This window comes from Mytilus californianus, unplaced genomic scaffold (genome assembly GCF_021869535.1).
Source record: "Mytilus californianus isolate M0D057914Y unplaced genomic scaffold, xbMytCali1.0.p SCAF_46, whole genome shotgun sequence".
Classification (NCBI taxonomy): Eukaryota; Metazoa; Mollusca; class Bivalvia; order Mytilida; family Mytilidae; genus Mytilus; species Mytilus californianus.
Genome location: NW_026262697.1, coordinates 1,324,104 through 1,343,975, shown reverse-complemented (window position 1 = coordinate 1,343,975; position 19,872 = coordinate 1,324,104). Strand labels below are relative to the sequence as shown.

General features: G+C 36.3%; 1 protein-coding gene across 5 annotated transcripts in view; it reads right to left on the bottom strand.

The window, feature by feature from the left end:
* The window catches only part of LOC127700014 (trans-Golgi network integral membrane protein 2-like), a 63,587-nt gene extending 44,112 nt beyond the window's left edge, over positions 1 to 19,475 (bottom strand). For all 5 annotated transcript variants that reach the window (XR_007981399.1, XR_007981398.1, XM_052203450.1 and 2 more), the window contains exons 1-2: positions 19,385 to 19,475; positions 6,615 to 7,625 (exon numbers count right to left, since the gene is read on the bottom strand). Coding sequence is in view for 3 of the 5 variants with exons in the window: in XM_052203450.1 (XP_052059410.1) it covers positions 6,615 to 7,625; positions 19,385 to 19,448 (1,075 nt within the window). In the remaining 2 variants the exon portion in view is untranslated. The remainder of the gene's footprint in view (positions 1 to 6,614; positions 7,626 to 19,384) is intronic.
* Between the last annotated feature and the right edge of the window lie 397 nt (positions 19,476 to 19,872).

The following is a 19,872-nucleotide window of genomic DNA, read 5'->3' as shown; positions in this document are numbered from 1 at the left end:
ATGCACAATAAGATTCAGCATATCATACAGCCGCAATAATTCAGTTTTTGATGAAATCAAACAAAGTTTAATTTTGGACCCTTTTGACCTCAATGTAGACCAATTTAAAAATGGGGCGCAATATCCAAAAAAGTAATACAAGGTTAGAACCCCCAAACATAAAAGACTTTAAATTAATCTCATTGAAATTGGTTAAAAGATTTGTATTTATTTACAATTGAAGATTTCTTGCATAGAGCTCCAAATAAGCTGCGTTTTTGCGTGAATACGCAATAAAAACAATTGAAAACCCAATTCAATTGACAATTGCAGCGTTCAAAAACCCAATTCATGCAAAGGAAAACCCAATAATATGTCAAAACTATGCTTTCTCAACCCTACTTGTCGCTATCGTGCACTTTTTCACCCTAATCAATAAATTTTTGTCGCGTAAATCTAATTTTGTAATATTAGGAAATCTATTTTCGTTCTAAAAATACAGCGTTACATCAAATATCTGATCGGGGTCTCTGTTGGAAAGAATTATATGTTACTCAAAGCTGTATCCCCGGTAAACATAAGGGACCAGCTCAGTTGATAAAATTTTCTTTGGCAGACCATGAGTCGGAGAGGCAGAAAAATGCACCGCTAGTAACACATGTAACAAAGTCGTATATTCTGTTGAACTATTTGACAGACCGTTGTGCGGAAGCACAAAAGTACACAAGTCACATTATCAATTCCTTTATGGATGAGGCGACAACTCCGAATATAAGCGACATTTTAGACGAAATCATGCATTGACAGTGTCCTTTCTTCCTTCGATGAAAATACTACTAAATTTAAGCAAAGACGCTCAGTGTCAGATAAGACATTCTTTGCCTGGAAAGGAAAGAACCCATAGCTAAATAAAATTGATTAAACGGGGGTCAAATATATATATTGCTCTGAATGCAAGTCACCCTCAAGTCGCTGAGACAACAAAATAACAACATGAGTTTGGGACCAAGAAGGGACCACAATTAATTTATTCAACTGTCAGCAGTGAAAAGACAAAATGAGAACATATAGCAATCATCTAAATGACCAAATTCGAACTCTGTAGACTGCGAGTTTTTTGCTCTAAGCATTGTGTATGAGTTTCATATAATTTGTCTGAGCAAATATTTTTAAGTTACAGTAGAGAAACGAGAAAAAAATGCATTTTCACATGTGTTATAGTAGTCTCAGATATCATTAATTAAAATTTACACATTGCCAAAGTTGCCTCTGATAAATTTGAATGTGATGATAATGAAGCAGAGTCTGATTCACATTTCATTCTTATAAATCATGACAACATCTTGTTCAAAACTATTTACCATACTTGGAAAAATAAAATGCCGACAAGCAATGTCATCGGATTGTTATAATAACCCCAACAAAAACCAGGGGTGGTCTTATGTGCTCTAGAAATGTAATCAGTTACTGCCCCACTAGTAACACCAGTTTATATAAATTGACAGAAAATACAAAACTGGCGGAACAGTTGAAACAAACACACAAATTAAACAAAAAAATTGCTCATTAAACCAAATAAAACCACTATCACATATACATACTTGAAAGAAACATATTTAAAATAACAGTGAATGAACATCTTTGTTTGATATGATTACATTATGACATATTCAAAATTTAGATGATGAAACAACCCAATACATTACATTAAAGAGCTTGGTGGTGAAAAACCCAATTTGATATTTGTTTGAGGGGTGAATTGGAGTTAATAATGCAATTGAAATCAAAGCACTGTAAGCGCTGTAGGCAGTTAACCTAAAACCAAGGCAAACGTAATATGAAAACTGTGGCAGTGTTGCTTCAATTTTTTTTTTAAGATTTGAAAGAACAAACATTAAACATTCGTATATTGTACATTTATGTTTATCAAATGAATTGATTATTAAGGCAAATTAATTAATATTTAATCAAGGTTTTCAAAAGCAACGCATATATATCAATGTAAATGACCCCCATCTTCACCCCAAGTCCATGATGTCACTCCATACCAAGTTTGGAATAAAATGACAGGTGATTATAAAACAGTTGGTCAAACATTCTTGGGCTTTACACTGCTTGAAAGATTTATATGTTTTCTTTAAAATGAGCCTGGATAAATGAAAATTATTATAGGCCCAGAAATAATTTAAAAAAATAATTAGTGTAAATTCAATTAACATAGACTCATTTTTTGCATCAATAAAATTTTAAAATAAACAAGAAATAAGTGTAACAGGATGCCGTCTCCCAAACAAAGCTCCCATAATTCGTCATTCCCATGGTCGCCTGACATTGGACAAAGTCCAGTACATATTGGTTTGGTCTTGTAAAGTGATATGCATATGTGACGCCTAGGGGATTGACCCTGTATGTCAGTCAAATCTTTTTGAAAAGACGAACAGGAATAAATATGGATTAGGAGTGGGTATCTCAACCATTTACAAGTTCTCAAACAGAAGGGGTGGGGTGACCCCAGGGACTCCCCCTATATTTCATTTGATTTGTTTTATTGTCCCATACATGAATATATATGGTTTAGGGGTGGTGATTTCGACCATTTCCAAGTTCTCAAACAGTAGGGGGTGAGGTGACCCAAGCGACTCCCCATATATTTCATTTGATTTGTTATATTGTCCCATACATGAATATATATGGTTTAGGGGTGGGGATCTCGACCATTTCCAAGTTCTCAAACAGGAGGATGTGGGTCGAACCCAGGGACTCCCCATATATTTCATTTGATTTGTGTAAAATTGTCCCATACATGAATATATATGGTTTAGGGGTGGGGATCTCAACCGTTTACAAGTTCTCAAACAGGAGGGGGTGGGGTGACCCCAGGGACTCCCCATATATTTCATTTGATATGTTAAATTGTCCTATAAATGAATTAATATGGTTTAGGGGTGGGGATCTCTACCCTTTACAAGTTCTCAAACAGGAGGGGTGGGGTGACCCCAAGGACTCCCCCTATATTTCATTTGATTTGTTTTATTGTCCCATAGATGAATATATATGGTTTAGGGGTAGGGATCTCGACCGTTTACAAGTTCTCAAACAGGAGGGGTGGGGTGACCCCAGGGACTCCCCCTATATTTCATTTGATTTGTTTTATTGTCCCATACATAAATATATATGGTTTAGGGGTGGGGATCTCGACCATTTCCAAGTTCTCAAACAGGAGGGGGTGGGGTGACCCTAGGGACTCCCCATATATTTCATTTGATTTGTTATATTGTCCCATACATGAATATATATGGTTTAGGGGTGGGGATCTCGACCGTTTACAAGTTCTTAAAAAGAAGGGGGTGGGTGACACCGGGTACTCCCCCAAATAATTTTCATTTGATTTGTTTTATTGTCCCACACAAGTATATATATGGTTTAGGGGTGGGGATTGCGACCGTTTACAAGATAAAAGCACATTTTCAAATTGAAGGGGGTTGGGATGCCCCCAGGGACTCACCCTATACTTTATTTGTTTTATTCACGGTCCTTTACTCATTACTGAAGATCGCATGTGTCTATCACTCACTGTTTTCGAGAAATAGTCATTTGAAAATTTAAAAAATAAAACCCCATAGGGTTCTACAGTAAACCCATCCCTTCTTTAGGCCCCTCAAAATACCCATAAATAGCAGGATTGGCAAAAACCCGGGTTTTATGAGTATTGCCCAGCCCAGTGGGAAATACTGGGAAACCCGGGTTTTACTGGGTTTTACCGGGTAATACTGGGCAATACTAGGTAATATGAAATACTGGCCTGAATTTTAAAGAGGATTCAGTGATTAATCACAAACACAATACATTAAAGTCGAAGAATTCAATTTGGTTTTTTTAATCATGTTAATAAATATAACTTATTTTAAGAATTAACAATTCTATGTAACATGTGTAAGGAAAATTACTTTTAAACATTTTTTGTTCATTGCTAAAAATGTTAACTAAGTTTTAGCATACATGTATGTTTATGTACATCACTAATTAATAAGTAATTATTCAGATTATAGTACATATTTGTTTATATAACAATAATAAGCCTTTTGATTTCTATAAGTTTTCATGGTCTGTCCCCTTAGGGTGTTTATTTAGCAATATGACTGTATAAAAATTAAAATTTACAATTCACTAAAACACTGCAATAAAATGCATTTTTTCAACTTGGATTTAATATTGAAACAAAGCTTGGAAATTAACAAGGTATCCTGAAATGTCCAAAACTTGTATTCTGCCTACATAGAATTAGTAGAGAAAAGGAAGAAATTGAATTTTCAATCTTCAGGAATGACTCTCAATGGTAATCTGTATAAAATGTATATATTTGCAATACTGTGCAATTGAAAATTTCTTGCTATTGCGCAATACTGTGCAATTGAAGGTTTCTTGCTATTGCCCAATACAGTGCAATTGAAGACTTGTCTCGGGGACGAGTTGTCCACATAACTTAAAACATCCCATCGACGTCCATTTCCGGATCTGTTTCATGACCTCGTTTCATTCATAAAACAACAACCTTATTTGGCAAGATAAGTTGTAAAATTACCGCCAATTTAGATATACAACTTTATTTCCTCTATCATAGAGATTTGCTGTACATGAACAATATTCCTGCGCATTTTGCCATTTGGGAAATATAAACGACTTGTAATTACAGATTTTCGGCGATGAAAAAATTTCATACAATTGTTCTTTGACATCTTAGCAAAAAGCCCAGGGGATAATAAACTACGTACAGGTTTCTATTGAGCACTATTTCCTATGTGCAACTTCAAATATTATGGGTCGTTCGACGATCATTTAAGGTTATTCTGGTTATATTTTTTGTATTCCAGAATTAAAAGAATGAAAAAAATGTCCAATTAGTTATAAATAACATATCAGCCTGTTAGATTATAACAATGACACTTTTTCAGCATTCGTTGGGAAGAACACAAATCTAGGGTGCTAGCATAAGGCAGCTTAACTGCCTAAAAACTATTTCACTAAATTACATCAAAATTGTTGTGTAAAAACCCAAATTTGTGAATTCTTATCTGGAGCTCTGTTGCTATTGCACAATACTGTGCAATTTAAGATTTCTTGCTATTGCGCAATACTGTGCAATTGAGATTTCTTGCTATTGCGCAAAACTGTATAATTGAAGATTTCTTGCTATTGCGCAATACTGTGCAATTGAAGATTTCTTGCTATTGCGCAATACTGTGCTATTGAAGATTTCTTGCTATTGCGCAATACTGTGCAATTGAACATTTCTTGCTATTGCGCAATACTGTGCCATTGAAGATTTCTTGCTATTGCCCAATACAGTGCAATTGAAGATTTCTTGCTGTTTCGCAATACTGTGCTATTGTGCAATACTGTGCTATTGCACATTACTGTGCAATTGAAGATTTCTTACTATTGCGCAATACTGTGCTACTACACAATACTGTGCAATTGAAGATTTCTTGCTATTGCCCAATACTGTGAGTGTGATATTGAACAATACTGTGATATTGCGCAATACTGTGCAATTGAAGATTTCTTGCTATTGCGCAATACTGTGCAATCATTAGAAATTTCAAAAATTTTGAAGAAAAAAAATATGGACCCCCCCAAAAAATTGGAAATAAAAATCCCCACAAACTTTTTGAACCCCCTCCCCCTTGGAGTAATTACCCCCAAATTAATCCCAGCCTTCCCTTTCTGGTATGGAACCTTGTAGTACAATTTTAGAGAGATCTATACACTTAAACACAAGCTACTGTCTGGAAACTAGAATAAACTGCTTTGCTGAGCGCAGCTGGATACGCCCGCAGAGGTCCAACCCTGAACAGTTGGGGCAAAAATGAACACAATATTCAAGCTTGATACAGGTCTGAATTTGGATTGTAATTAAATTTTTGACATATTACAGGTTTCTGAATAAATGTAGTAAAGAACTTGAAATTGGTTATATGAATTGAATTTATATTCAATTAAAGATTTCTTGCTGTTGTGCAATACACTGTGCTGTTGCGCAATACTTAGTAAATCTGTTGACAGACTATAAACAAATAAAGTTCAATTTCTTCTCAATGTCATATTTGAAATTTATGAAAATCAATAGGGAGATTACATCAATAGCTATAAATAATTCACCAAAGTTTCATGAGAACTGCAGAAAGCATTTTTGAGTTATTGTCCAAAAACTGGAAAATCCCCCCTTTTTTAATGAATAAAACCCCATAACTCAGAAATTAAAAATCTAAAATTTATAAAATTCTAAAGGGAGCTTACATCAACAGATATAAACAATTCACCAAAAATTCATGAGAACTGCTGAAAGCATTTTTTAGTTATTGTCCGAAAACTGGAAAATCACCCCTTTTTTTATGAATAAAACCCTGTAACTCGGAAACGTTAAATCTAAAATTAATAAAATCCAAAAGGGAGCTCATGTCAATAGATATAAACAATTCAACAACATTTCTTGCAAGTTGGTGAAAGCATTCTTGAGTTATTGTCAGAAAACTGGAAAATCCCCCTTCTTTAATGAATAAAACCCCAAAGCTCGGAAACAGTAAATCTGAAATTTGGTAAAACGTATACATTATCCTTTACTATCTACTATATACCTGAATTCATTGGCTTCTTATTTTTATCATTCTTTCCATCATTGGTTTCTCCGGTGTCCAGGGATATCTTGCTACCAGACATATTATTCTGTACATTCTCATCTGCCGATTCTGTTGGTTTCTTGGTAGTTGGTGATTTGTTTAGTCCAATCTGATCTTGTGTTTCAACTGGTTTTTGGGTAGTTGGTGATTTGTTAAATCCACTCTGATATTTTGTTTCATCAGGTTTTTGGGTAGTTGGTGATTTGTTTAGTCCAATCTGATCTTGTGTTTCAACTGGTTTTTGGGTAGTTGATTTGTTAACTCCACTCTGATCTTTTGTTTCATCAGGTTTTTGGGTAGTTAGTGATTTGTTTAGTCCATTCTGATCTTGTGTTTCAACTGGTTTTTGGGTAGTTAGTGATTTGTTTAGTCCATTCTGATCTTGTGTTTCATCAGGTTTTTTGGTAGTTAGTGATTTGTTTCGTCCACTCTGATCTTGTGTTTCAACTGGTTTTTGGGTAGTTGGTGATTTGTCTTGTCCACTCTGATCTTGTGTTTCATCAGGATTTTTGGTAGTTGTTGATTTGTTTAGTCCACTCTGACTTTCTGTTTCATCAGGTTTTTTGGTACTTGGCGTTTCAATCTGACCTCCTGATCCCATTGGTTTCTTGCTAGTTGCTGAGGTGGGGGGTAAATTCTTATTTGTTGATTCATCGGGATTCTTGCTAGTTGGTAAATCAGATGTTTTATTAACATCAGTAGTTGTTATAGTTGGTATTTGAGTATTTGCTTGTCCATTAGACATCTTATTATCTAATGATGTATGTACTGTTGTTTTATTATGAGGATTTAGGATGTGACTAGATACATTGTTCGTGCTGTTAGGTGTTACATTCTGGGCAGTAGTTACAACCAGTGTACCACTATCTTTTTCAGTTTGGCTGTGAACAGTATGATTGATTGTACTCTTTACTGTGACTGTTGTTGAGATACCTGTTGGAAGACTTTTTACAACCAAACATTGCAAACCTGCAAAAATAAATAATAATAACATCATTTCATGAACAAAAAGAGGAAGATACTAAAGGACCATTAGTCAAACTAAAACATAAAACACAATTAATCAATCAATCAATCAATCAATAGTTATAGAAACAGAAACTTATTGTCTCTTAGACAACAGGCGAGAAGCAATGTTAAATTTACTACATCATATAACTTGTCTATATGTCTGAAAATATTTTAACAAGACCAATACTGGGTCTGGACCTGCATAACTATATGCAATTGATTGAAGTTAAATGTATACATTGGCATAACTGATCATTGCCTTTCATTAAATTTTCCTTGTACAATGGCATTGAATGGGTGTTATTTAAAATTTAAAATTATTAGCAAAAAGGAAGTGGCTGGATGTCTGATGTTAAAATTGCTTAATCCATACAACTCAACATTATCAAGCTGCAGACCAAATATTAAACCATTCCCTTTGATAGTAGCCAAGAAAAAATTGACATTAGACCTGTAAAATTTAAACTATTGGCAAACAGGAAGTGACTGAACAGCTGATGTTAAAATTGCCTACTCACTGCAACTCAACATTATCAAGCTCCAGACCAAATATCAAACCATTCTCCTTGATAGAAGCCGAGAAAAGGTTAAAAAATTTCTCTGTACAAGAACTCTCAGATCTGTACCTAGTGTCTGTTTTGTAATGGGGATGTATAAATACCCTGCCATGTCCAGCCTATTTTTTTGTTTGTTGTTTTTCTGCTTTGTATCAATCTGATGAGTTAAGCTGTTTTCAACTGATTACCAGCAAACTAGTTTAACCTTCTGTATGAGTCTGTTCCAAGTCAAGAGCCTGTCATTCAGTGGTTGTTGTGTGTTACTGTATATCATATTTGTTTTTCGCTCATTGTTTTGTACATAATTAGTTTTCTCGTTTGAATTGTTTATCATTTGTCATTTTCGGAGCCTTTTACAGCTGACTATGTGGTATGGGTTTTGCTCATTGTTTAAGGCCGTACAGTTTCAAAAGAAATAAATGATGATTTTCAAAAACCCCAGACGTCGTTAAATGGAATAGGATTTTTTTCCAGAAGTTAGAAAATTTCTGAAATGGCAAAAAAAAATGTTAGGGTCAGCAAAACAAACGCAAAAAAAAGGCCAGTAGCATAACTGTAAACACACAGTTATTTTTATTTGGCATGTGATTAAACAACAAATGTTCTAGAAGTTTATTTGGCATGTGATTAACTAACAAATGTTCTAGAAGTTTATTTGGCATGTGATTAACTAACAAATGTTCTAGAAGTTTATTTGGCATGTGATTAACTAACAAATGTTCTAGAAGTTGGCAACAAATGCATGTGAGGTTTATAGGGCTGTAGTTTACCAACCCCCCAACCCCTTTTGCCCCCTCACATATTATTATTAGGTACTGGCTACAGTTACATTGAAATGTAACAATAAAAAAAAAGTTATTGTTACATTGGAGACTAATTGCCGGAATGCAGGGTTGGGTAAGGAACCGACTAATTACGAATGTAACAATATTTGTGTCTACAGTTACATTGTGTTATGGTTACGTTAATGCACTACAATGTATGCTGGGACTAGTAATATGTAATAAAATAAAACTTGAAAACTTTTATTTGAATTTTACAATATTGCATACAATTCTTTAATTTTCTATTTACCATGGCAGTTTCTACACATCCAGGATATTGTTATTGGGAGCATGTTTCAGTCTGAAGCATTTTTGGTGAAACAGTTTGCAGAATTTTAGTTCACTGCTGGCAAACTTTGCTTTTGATGTATCAATTTTTCTAGAACTGCATTTGTATATATAACTAAATAAAATTTGAGTCTTGATATTGTTTTAGTTTTGATTCAAACGCATCCCAAGTTTTAAATTTTTCACCCAAAACAAATTTGGTAATAGGAATCACTTGATCCATTGTTCAAAGTATAATGACTGTAATCAGTCAGGGGTACTACTTATACAAGTGATTTCATTATCACTATTTCAGTGATTTGATAAATTCAGTTATCACCTATTTAAGTGATTTCGGTGTTTCCTTTGATCTTGAAATGCTAATTTCATTAATTTTCCATATTTTGACAAATTTTTCAATAATTTTCCTTCATAGATCAATTATCCCTTTCTCTTGTATATTAATTTCACCAGTGCGCTTGGGCAGTAAGTTAGTGCGTTAAAGCTTTTAAAAGTACCCTTGGGAATTTTTCTGTAATCAAATATTCATTAACTACTCTAACAATCAGACAAAGGTCAACAATTTTAAGTAACCTGATTGGTTTTCTTTAGAGTTAGAATGATCTACTTCAAAGTTATGTCCTGATCTACAAATTATTCCAGTTTATGCATATTTTAAATAAACTGTAAAAACTGACAGGCTCATCAAGCAAAAGATCATTTCTGCATGAATATAGTTGTTTTTTCAATGGAATCCTCATGTTTTTACCAATAAAAAATTCAAGCTTGTGGGAAAAATATCAAAAAAATGTTTTAAACACTATTGAAGTGATTACATTTTTACTTCTCAAATTACTTGTTTCAGTGATTTTAAAAAGTCTGTGTCTATTTTTGTAAAAATTTTCAATTTTTCAAAGCCAAAATCACTTAAAGATGTGATTCTGAAATCACTTGTATAAGTACAGTACATTTTAAGTCTTGCTCCTATAAAATGTCCCTATGGGACAAGAAGTCTGACTAGTCATGCTAGTTGGACATATGTCTGACTGTAATTAACCCCTGGAGTGATATTACCTGTGTAATACCTTGCTGGAAGGTCGTAAATTAATCTGTAGCTGTGATTGGTAAATTTGGATTCTTACCTGTAAAGATTTTTAAAGTTTTATGGATGATATATTCCTTCAACATATTTCACTGTTTTAGTGTAGAAAATTTCAGATAAAAAAATGACACAGGATACTTCTTCCAAATTGTGTATTTAATGCTAAATTTATTTTAACATTCTAGTTATTAGTCATAGACAAATCAACTGTAATTTATTCAAAACTCGGGAAATTAATCAGTTTTAAAAAATAAACTTTTTATTTTTCTTTCAATATCACGTTCCCCGTAAGAGCCTCTACATTTATTCTTCCGTGTCAATCATTGCTTGAATTTGACCCTGGTCTGCCAATTCAATTGTGCGGATGATAGATTTATGTATTATATTTCACTATCTTTATGAAGAAGATTACGGATAAAAAAACAAACTCACAAAACAAACTACGAAATTGATCAATCCCTCTGAGTTTTATTTTTTTCTTCTGGTTTTACGTTTCCCGTAAGAGCCTTATCATTTATTCTTCTCTATCAATTGTTACACTCATTTGACCCTGGTCATTTAAATCACTCGTGTTCACCTTTAAATTATTTCCCGCCAATCTTAGCTCATGCAGTCGGCAGGTTTTTGTAAAATGTTGTCAGCCAGTTCTAACATTTTTATAAAAATGAGTGATGGAGGTCAAGTTCATTTTACAAATCAATCAAGTGGTTTTAAATGATATACAGATTAATTGAATTTATTGGAATATATGTTTCCCAGTGTTTACAATGCCGTTAACATGCGTTTTATTTATTCCTTTCTTCTTCATTAGTTTAATAAATTATCAAATAACAGCTTTATTTGCAACTGTGTCATAAATTATTGCGTATCCGGTTTTAACAGTATCAATGGATTCATGCATGATTAATTTTACGGCTTCTCACCAACTTGATAAAGAATACTTTTTATTTGAAATGTTACTTAATGAAAGGAAATTATACTTATTTGAATTGTATAAACAATTGAAAATTGCATCTCTTTTCAGGAAATATACGGCGTTTGCGTAAATAATGAAACATACCAATTACTCGTGATAATAAAAGAGTGGCTTTTTCTTTTGGAAATATTTTTTCATGTGTCATTGATTTTCAAAAGAATAAATAAGCTACAAATATAATAAATTGATCATTACATGACACTTTCAGCAATTAAATGTATCTATATATATAATATGCGACACCTGAGAGAGGCAATACATATTTCGAAAAAGAATAATACCGGCGATGAGGTCTTCTTGTGTATTGTGTTATTAGTATCGTAGGCCTATTAAGTTGTCAAAATTGTTTAACTTTGTTGATTGTATATTTAATTTTTTTTAAACGTAAAATAAATAATTATAATCATGTATCGTTTTTCTCTCGTATTTTTAATACATAAATCACTGGTACACATTGTAAAGACTTTGTAGGTGGATGGTTGGTTGTTTAACGTCCAGTGGCAAATTCTGCATATTCAGGACAACTTAATTATAGTTATAAATATATATACAATATATGAATAGAACTATAATTTCGAAATCCAAGCAACTTTTTGTCACTTCACAGGAGGCGGCGAGAAAAAAAAATCACTGGTACATATTGTATGAAATAAAATTCACCTATTTACTATCGAAAATCAATACAACTACGATATACGTGTTCTACATCCGGTCATAAATTAAATTACATGGGGATTGACGACTTGTGTCAATTTATATATTAACACCTTTGGTTTTATCGCTACATGTATTGTATGCTATTTTAGAATTGAAGGATCGGAAACAAGTACATATTTAGTTAAAAGTTATTTCTCCATTTTTAAATTGTATGATTTATTTTCATTAATACAAACGGACCTAAAAAAAAGTTTTCATATTAATTATTTACACCATTATAGAAATGTATTAAAATCGGAACAAATCTTTTAACTTCATTTGAATATCCATCAGTTTGGAATTATCTAATTGTGGGCACCCATGACATATATGTTTTGCCGCAATGCGTAATGATTTTTCCCACGGTTATAGTATTTATAATTGTAACAAACTTTTGGAGCACATGTTTTATTGCAGAATTTCATGAAATATTTTAGGTACACAATTTATTGTGTACTTTCCCTAACATGAATGAGCAAAAAGGAAATGTTATATTATTGATATATAAAACGTAAAAAAAACAATGTACATGTAACCAGTCAGGGGTGCTACTTAAACAAGTGATTTCATTATCACCTATTTCAGTGATTTGATAAATTCAGTAATCACCTATTTAAGTGATTTTGGTGTTTCTTTTGATCTTCAAATGCTAATTTCATTGATTTTCCATATTTTGACAAACTTCTCTATAATTTTCCTACATAGATCACTTATCCCTTTTTCTTTGTATATTAATTTCACCAATGCGCTTGGGCAGTAAGTTAGTGCCCTAAAGCTTTTAAAAGTATCCTTGGGAATTTTTCTGTAATCAAAATATTCGTTAACTACTCTTACTATCAGAAAAGGTCAACAACATTAGGTAACCTGATTGGTTTTCTTTAGAGTTAGAATGATCTACTTCAAGGTTATGTCCTGATCTACAAATTATTCCAGTTTTTGCATACATGTATCTTAAATAAACTGTAAAAACTGACAGGCTTATCAAGCAAAAGGCAATTTCTACATGCACACATGTACATGTATAATAGTTGTTTTTTCAATGGAATTCTTGTCTTTTTACCAATAAAAAAATCAACCTTGTGTGAAAAATATCAAGAAAATGTTATAAACACTTATTGAAGTGATTACATTTTAACTTCTCAAATTACTTGTTTCAGTGATTTTAAAAAGTCTGTGTCTATTTTTGTGAAAATTTTTAATATTTCACAGCCAAAATCACTTGAAGAAGTGATTCTGAAATCACTTGTTTAAGTAGTACCCCTGACTGGTAATAGTATATGCATGTTTTTCTGCATGATAATGAAAATAATGTATTGATACTTATTCTTATAAATAAATGGTTGAAACGAATGTATTTATCTTTATTTGTATAAATAAATGATCAGTTATATAGTACGAATTGTAATAAAGTAATTTCAAGATTGAAAGATAATGCTAACAACAGAAAAAAACAAAAACAAATTATAACACGACCATTAATAAGCTTAAGGGTAGGTGTGCAGTTAAAACACTTTTCTTCTTAACATTGAACCATTGAACTATATTTTTGCCTTTATTACTAAACTGCAGTAGTATCTTGCAATTGAAAAACATTAAAACAAATGATACTTTAAACCAGAGACATGTATACACATACTATTATTGAGTGTTAAAACTATGTAACACTATTTGTTGAATGATAATAATAATAATATATATATATATAGTAATAATCATTATTATTAGTATTATTATTATTACTATTATTATCAAGTACATATCGAAGAATTAAGCAACAAAACTATAGAAGTGTAGTATTCGTAGGGTTAGTTTTAGGTCATCGGATAGACCATCTAGAGAGGTCCGAAGAACTACCCAGAAATCATCCTCTTCCGGTAATGAACTAAATGGCTATACAGACGATATTCTACTGAAGAGCAATCTGGCTGTTCCTGACTGCAGGAACGACCATCCAAGGTATCTATTGGTATTTAGATATACTCGGAATCACAACATTGGCGCTGCGAGCACTAATTTGCGTGGTGATTTGCAATTTAGGGCTCATTTTGTGAGTTGAGGCGAGGTTCGCTTCAACAGAATTTCTCGCGGTAAAGGATTCGGGGGAAACCTTTGCCGATCGTTTTTTGTTGTGTAATACTCTGGGAGAGCATATTACATAACATCACAGGGGTTTTGCAGCGCGGTAGAACCCCTGTTTTTTGTGTAGTATTGAGTATTTGTTGTTTTTTCGTATTTTCAAGACGACTTGGATCACGTGACCTGGGAGGAACGGGGAACCAGTCGTGTTGTCGGGCAGTGTAAGGACTTTAAGGGATATTTTTTATGTTTTTGCCGTGCCGGTGGTGGACGGCAAAAATAGTAAGACAGGAGGGAAAAGGGTGTTTTTGGTTTATTCCAGCGAGGGAATAAATCATTTCAGGCATTTGTGGAGTATTCTGGAGGAATACTTCACGGTAGTTTAGGGGGAAAGATTGTGGCAGGAGACGACAGGTCATTACCTTGCTTGACCCAGAAGGGACAGCTGGGTACCAGTCACCGGTAACCGCAGACCAGAAGGACGGGTTACCAGTCGACTTGTTATTGTTTTGTTTACTTCTGTTAACCGCAGACCAGAAGGACAGGTTACCAGTCGTTGTGTTGTTGTTTTGTTTACTTCTGTTAACCGCAGACCAGAAGGACGGGTTACCAGTCGTTGTGTTATTGTTTTGATTACTTCTGTTAACCGCAGACCAGAAGGACGGGTTACCAGTCGCTGTGTTGTTGTTTTGTTTACTTCTGTTAACCGCAGACCAGAAGGACGGGTTACCAGTCGTTGTGTTATTGTTTTGTTTACTTCTGTTAACCGCAGACCAGAAGGACGGGTTACCAGTCGTTGTGTTATTGTTCTGTTTACCTCTGATAACTGCAGACCAGAAGGACGGGTTACCAGTCGTATTATTGTTCTGTTCGCTTTCGCTACTAACCGCAGACCAGAAGGACGGGTTACCCAAAGCGGAAGTATTTGTTATTCAATAAAATAAAATAAAATAAAAACATCTGTATTATTAAAAGTGTTGGTTGTTGTTGTTTATTGATAAATAAATAAACTTTGTTGAAAATCAGTGTTAATTGTTTACAGTTACAATGTCCATTATAAACATAAACACTTGTAGCTTTCAAGAGTTACTTCAGTTCCCAGGTATAGGAATTAAAACTGGGGAGCAAATTATGGACATAAGGGAGGGCAAGGGCTTTGTGACTGAGTCAGACCTAGCCACAATTTCCCATCTACGAGTGACAATGGCCCTCTTGTCCAGACTTGACTTCAATCAAAATTGGGGTGGCCAAAATAGTGGGCCACCACCTGAGGCCCAAGGCAGGCATAATGAAATGTTGTGCAGGGTTAACACACTAATAGATGGGGGACATGTTGCCTCACAAAGCACCCCATCACGGGTACATGTCCAATCAGCATTTAAGCAAGAGGCATGGCATCAGGGGCAAAGTCCCGGGCCCTGGGGTGGGCCCAGTCAGATGGACTCTGCCTTTCTTGAGTGTAGCCCATATCCCGGGGATGCTGGAGCTAGACCTAAGACCCCCGAAAATTGGGATGGGGGATACAGGGAACAAATTACAAAATATGAGTGGAGTCAACCCATTATGGGTGACCTAAACCAAGGTAATCCCCAACATCAAGGGAGTAGTATTAAGACCAAACAGCACTGGCCAGGGGAAGCCAGTGCATGGGACAAAACCGTCCCAACCAAAAGGGGCGCACCTTCATACCCCATGGGTCACACAAGCAACTATGCAGGTCAGGGGTCAGCACCCTGTACCCAACCAGCTCACACTGGTGGGGGACAGTATGAAACACCCCGCAGTAGGTATGGCAAGTGGCAGGACAGTAGGGGCGAGGACTCCAGACAAGCTCCAGCCCCAATGTATGAAGAAAGACCAAACAACAGGGGTGAGGACCAAAGGCGGACCCCGGCCTGTGCCTATGGGGATAGGCAATCCCATAATCCGTACAACCAAGGGTATACACCGGTGCCCCCACAAGGGGTCACCACCGGGGGCAGCTACGGGCAACATGCTTACCCAATGCCACACAATGAGGATAGGCCCAGGGAAAACATAAGGGGACCTGACAGCAGAGGTGGGGCATGAGCAACTTTAGGTGCAGTCTCTAAAGTTAGCAATGCCCCAAAAAATATTAAGTATGATGGGAAGGGCAACTGGCAGGCCTTTTTCACAAAATTTGCAAGGTACGCAGAGGTTTGTGAATGGGGTCCGCAGGAATGTAAAGACCAACTTTGCTGGTGCCTTGAGGGGAAGGCCAGCGAGTATTATGCCCTCATAACGGAAAGAGACAGGGAGGTGAGTTATAAGGAGCTTGTGGAGAAGCTCCACAAGCGCTTTGGTTTCAAGGCACTCCCTGAGACCGCCCGGGTCCAGTTCAACAATGCCCGGCAAGCCCCTGAGGAGTCTCTCGAGGACTGGGCTGATCGGGTGTTGTCCTTGGCCACCAGGGCCTTTAGAAACCTCCCTGACGACTATATGTATGAGCAGGCCGTAATGCGGCTGTGCCAGGGTATTGAAAACAAAGAGTTGGGGGTGCAAGTCTCAAATCTCCAGCCCCAAAGCATAGAGGAGGCTGTAGATAAAATACGGCTATTCCAGCACAATACCCAGGCAATATATGGGAAGCCAACTAGGCGTGAGGTTAGGCAGGTAATGGGTGGCCGGTATGACGACCACCCAGAGGTGTTCCACGAGTACCAGGCACCGCAGGTAAGGGCTACTATGGCCCCTGAGAGGGCCCCAGCGAGTACTTGGAAAAGTGAATTGGAAAAGACCAATAAAAAATTTGAAAATAAGTTTGATCTAGTCCATGAAAAACTTGACGACATAATGGACCAATTCAAGAAACTCCTCCCCTGCCATGTTGCAGGAAGCCCCTCACCGGGCAGACTAGCAGAGGCGGAAGGTTGCCACTACTGTGGGGAGAGGGGCCATTTTAAAATGGAATGTCCAAAGTTTGGAGATAAATCTGTCTCAGGGAGTCTCTCCCCTCATAGAGGGCCTCCATGGGAGGGAGTGTGCTACCACTGTTTTAAGCCTGGACATGTAAGGAAGGACTGTCTGGATTTCCAGGGGAGAGATAAAACTGTTACCTTAAGGGATCAGTCAAGCAGAACTGTAACAGGTCCATTAAACTTCAACGGGACTACTCAGGAGGCCGGAGTGAGTCCCCGCAAATGAAGTTGGGCCTCTTAGTAGTTGAGTCTGTACCTCAAGCCAGAGTAGCGGAGGTAGCTATATTGAGCACAGGGGTAGATGCCAATCTCCCCAGGGATAGGGAGGGGAATGGAGAATCTAGGGTGTCGGTGGAAGTTAGAGCAGAGAGTGAGTCAGGGCAGTCCTCAATTTCTGAAGAAGAGGATACTCCTTCAGGCAGACTGGACAGCAATTTATTAAACACTCTTGCTAACATATTGAGGCATGGAGCACTGGAGTTGGGCCACAAACTTCTCCCTGGTGGGTATTTATTTGTGGAGGAAATCCTTAAAGGGCACCCAGGCTTTGCCGGGTACTCTTTACCAGATATACACAAACTGGTCACGGTCGACGTGGTTAAGAGGTTTACTTTGATAAGGGACACAGACAGTGGTTGTTGGAAAATAAGGGCTAACCAGGGTCATTCCTTGGTGGTGGATACCCCAGACATGCCATTAGTGGAGAAACATGAGGAACTGGACTTGGGCAACGTAGTTGCTCCAGCAGTGCTCACAGCAGACCAGGAGGGTCCAGTAGCCAACATTGTGAGGGAACCCCTAGGAGCTATATTGGCTATGGAGGAAAGCCATAGCCATCACGAGGTTGCTGCCCCAAGAGAGAAAACTATGGCAAGTGATGAGGAGGCCCAAGAAAGTTGGGACTCCACCTCAGACATTGAGGAAGATACCACATTGGTAGAAGAGGCCAGTAATACAGTTTGTCAGCCATATCAAGGGTCGATGTGTCCAACTCCTGTTGTAGATGGAGGAATGACTGACAAGTATGAAAAAGGTCATACATCTCTCACTTTAGTGGTACCTTCCTCAACGGGAGCAATTGACAGAAAGGCCACAACCGAAAACAATAGTCCGATCTACAAAGAAGCAGTTATTATTGTAGAATCTTTCTTCGACAAGGAATCCTCATCCATTAATCAAGAAAGTCCAAGTTTGAGTTTGGGGTCACTTTTCAAAGCAGATAATGTTGGCACTAGATACTTTAATCTGCAGCCGCCCCCAATAGACAGTGGGACAACAGTCTTGCGTGTGACCATGGCCACAGTTAGATGGGGTCCCAACAGAAGACAGTGGGACCCTGGAATTCCCTACTTTAACAAAGGTATAAAATTAAATAAAGTGCAAGTGAGGAAAAATGAGACCGAACTTTTCACGACGGAGAATGGATCAGCACAACCTCCTGGGTCCAACTATATAGAGGACTTGCAACCACTAAGTGTCCAGGGCTTAGTTTGTATAAGTTGGTATATGATCCAGAGAAGAACAATTCACAGTTGGCTGGGTTCCCAATTTGTTGGGAACCCATCGTACTAACTCTTAGTGTACCAGTAGACCCATGAATACAAAGGGTCTGTTTGGGGGGATAGGTTGTATACTTTTTTAAATTGTTAGGGGGGTAGGTTGTATACTTTTTTAATTGATGCATATTTTCGGTAAATTTGGTATGATTTCCGTTTTTTGTTAATTTTGGGCGAAATTCACAGGGCCCACCTCAGTAGAGGGGGCCTTATTAATAAAACTGGGGGGAGTGTAGTATTCGTAGGGTTAGTTTTAGGTCATCGGATAGACCATCTAGAGAGGTCCGAAGAACTACCCAGAAATCATCCTCTTCCGGTAATGAACTAAATGGCTATACAGACGATATTCTACTGAAGAGCAATCTGGCTGTTCCTGACTGCAGGAACGACCATCCAAGGTATCTATTGGTATTTAGATATACTCGGAATCACAACAGAAGGTTGAAGTTTTATAAATCTCATGTAACAATTATACAACGTAACCGTAGACACCAATATTATTGTTACATTCGTAATTAATCAGTTCCTTACCCAACCCAACATTCTGGCAATTAGTCTCCAATGTAAAAAAATTTTTTTTATTATTGTTACATTTCAATGGTACAAAGTTTTGGAACCAACAATTAATGTCTATTTTTGTCCAGTGAAATGTGTATGAGTGGTAAAAGATTGAAAATTTGTCACAGTGTCTTTTTGTATTTATAACAGACTCATGTATTCTTACAGACAAAAATACACATCCATATCAATGATAAATGGAATAAGTTCCTGTTTTTCTGCATCGCCATCGTGTCGTGTCAACAAGATTGTCTAACATTCAAACCGATGACGGTTTTGGTGGTATAACAAAAATGGGTAAAAAGTACCGGGCCGGGTACTTATAAAGATGTGGTTGTTGGCTTAGGATGAATAATACAAAGTAAGAACTTATATTCTGCGTACCAGATTGTGACAGTAACATTGATATCTTGATGGATAAACTTTTAGATTTAGTAAATGCCACAGTGCAAAGACTTTTACAGTGTTGTACACATGGTACATAGATTAGTGCTTAATTAACGTTATACCAATTATGCTTTAATTGGACAGCCAAAATGTATATAGTTATTACCAACTGAAGTGGTTCATCTGGAAAAGGTGGAATGTACAGAATAGGAAAGGAAAGGAGGAAAATAAAGTATGGTGATGGAACAGATCCCTGCATGTATAATA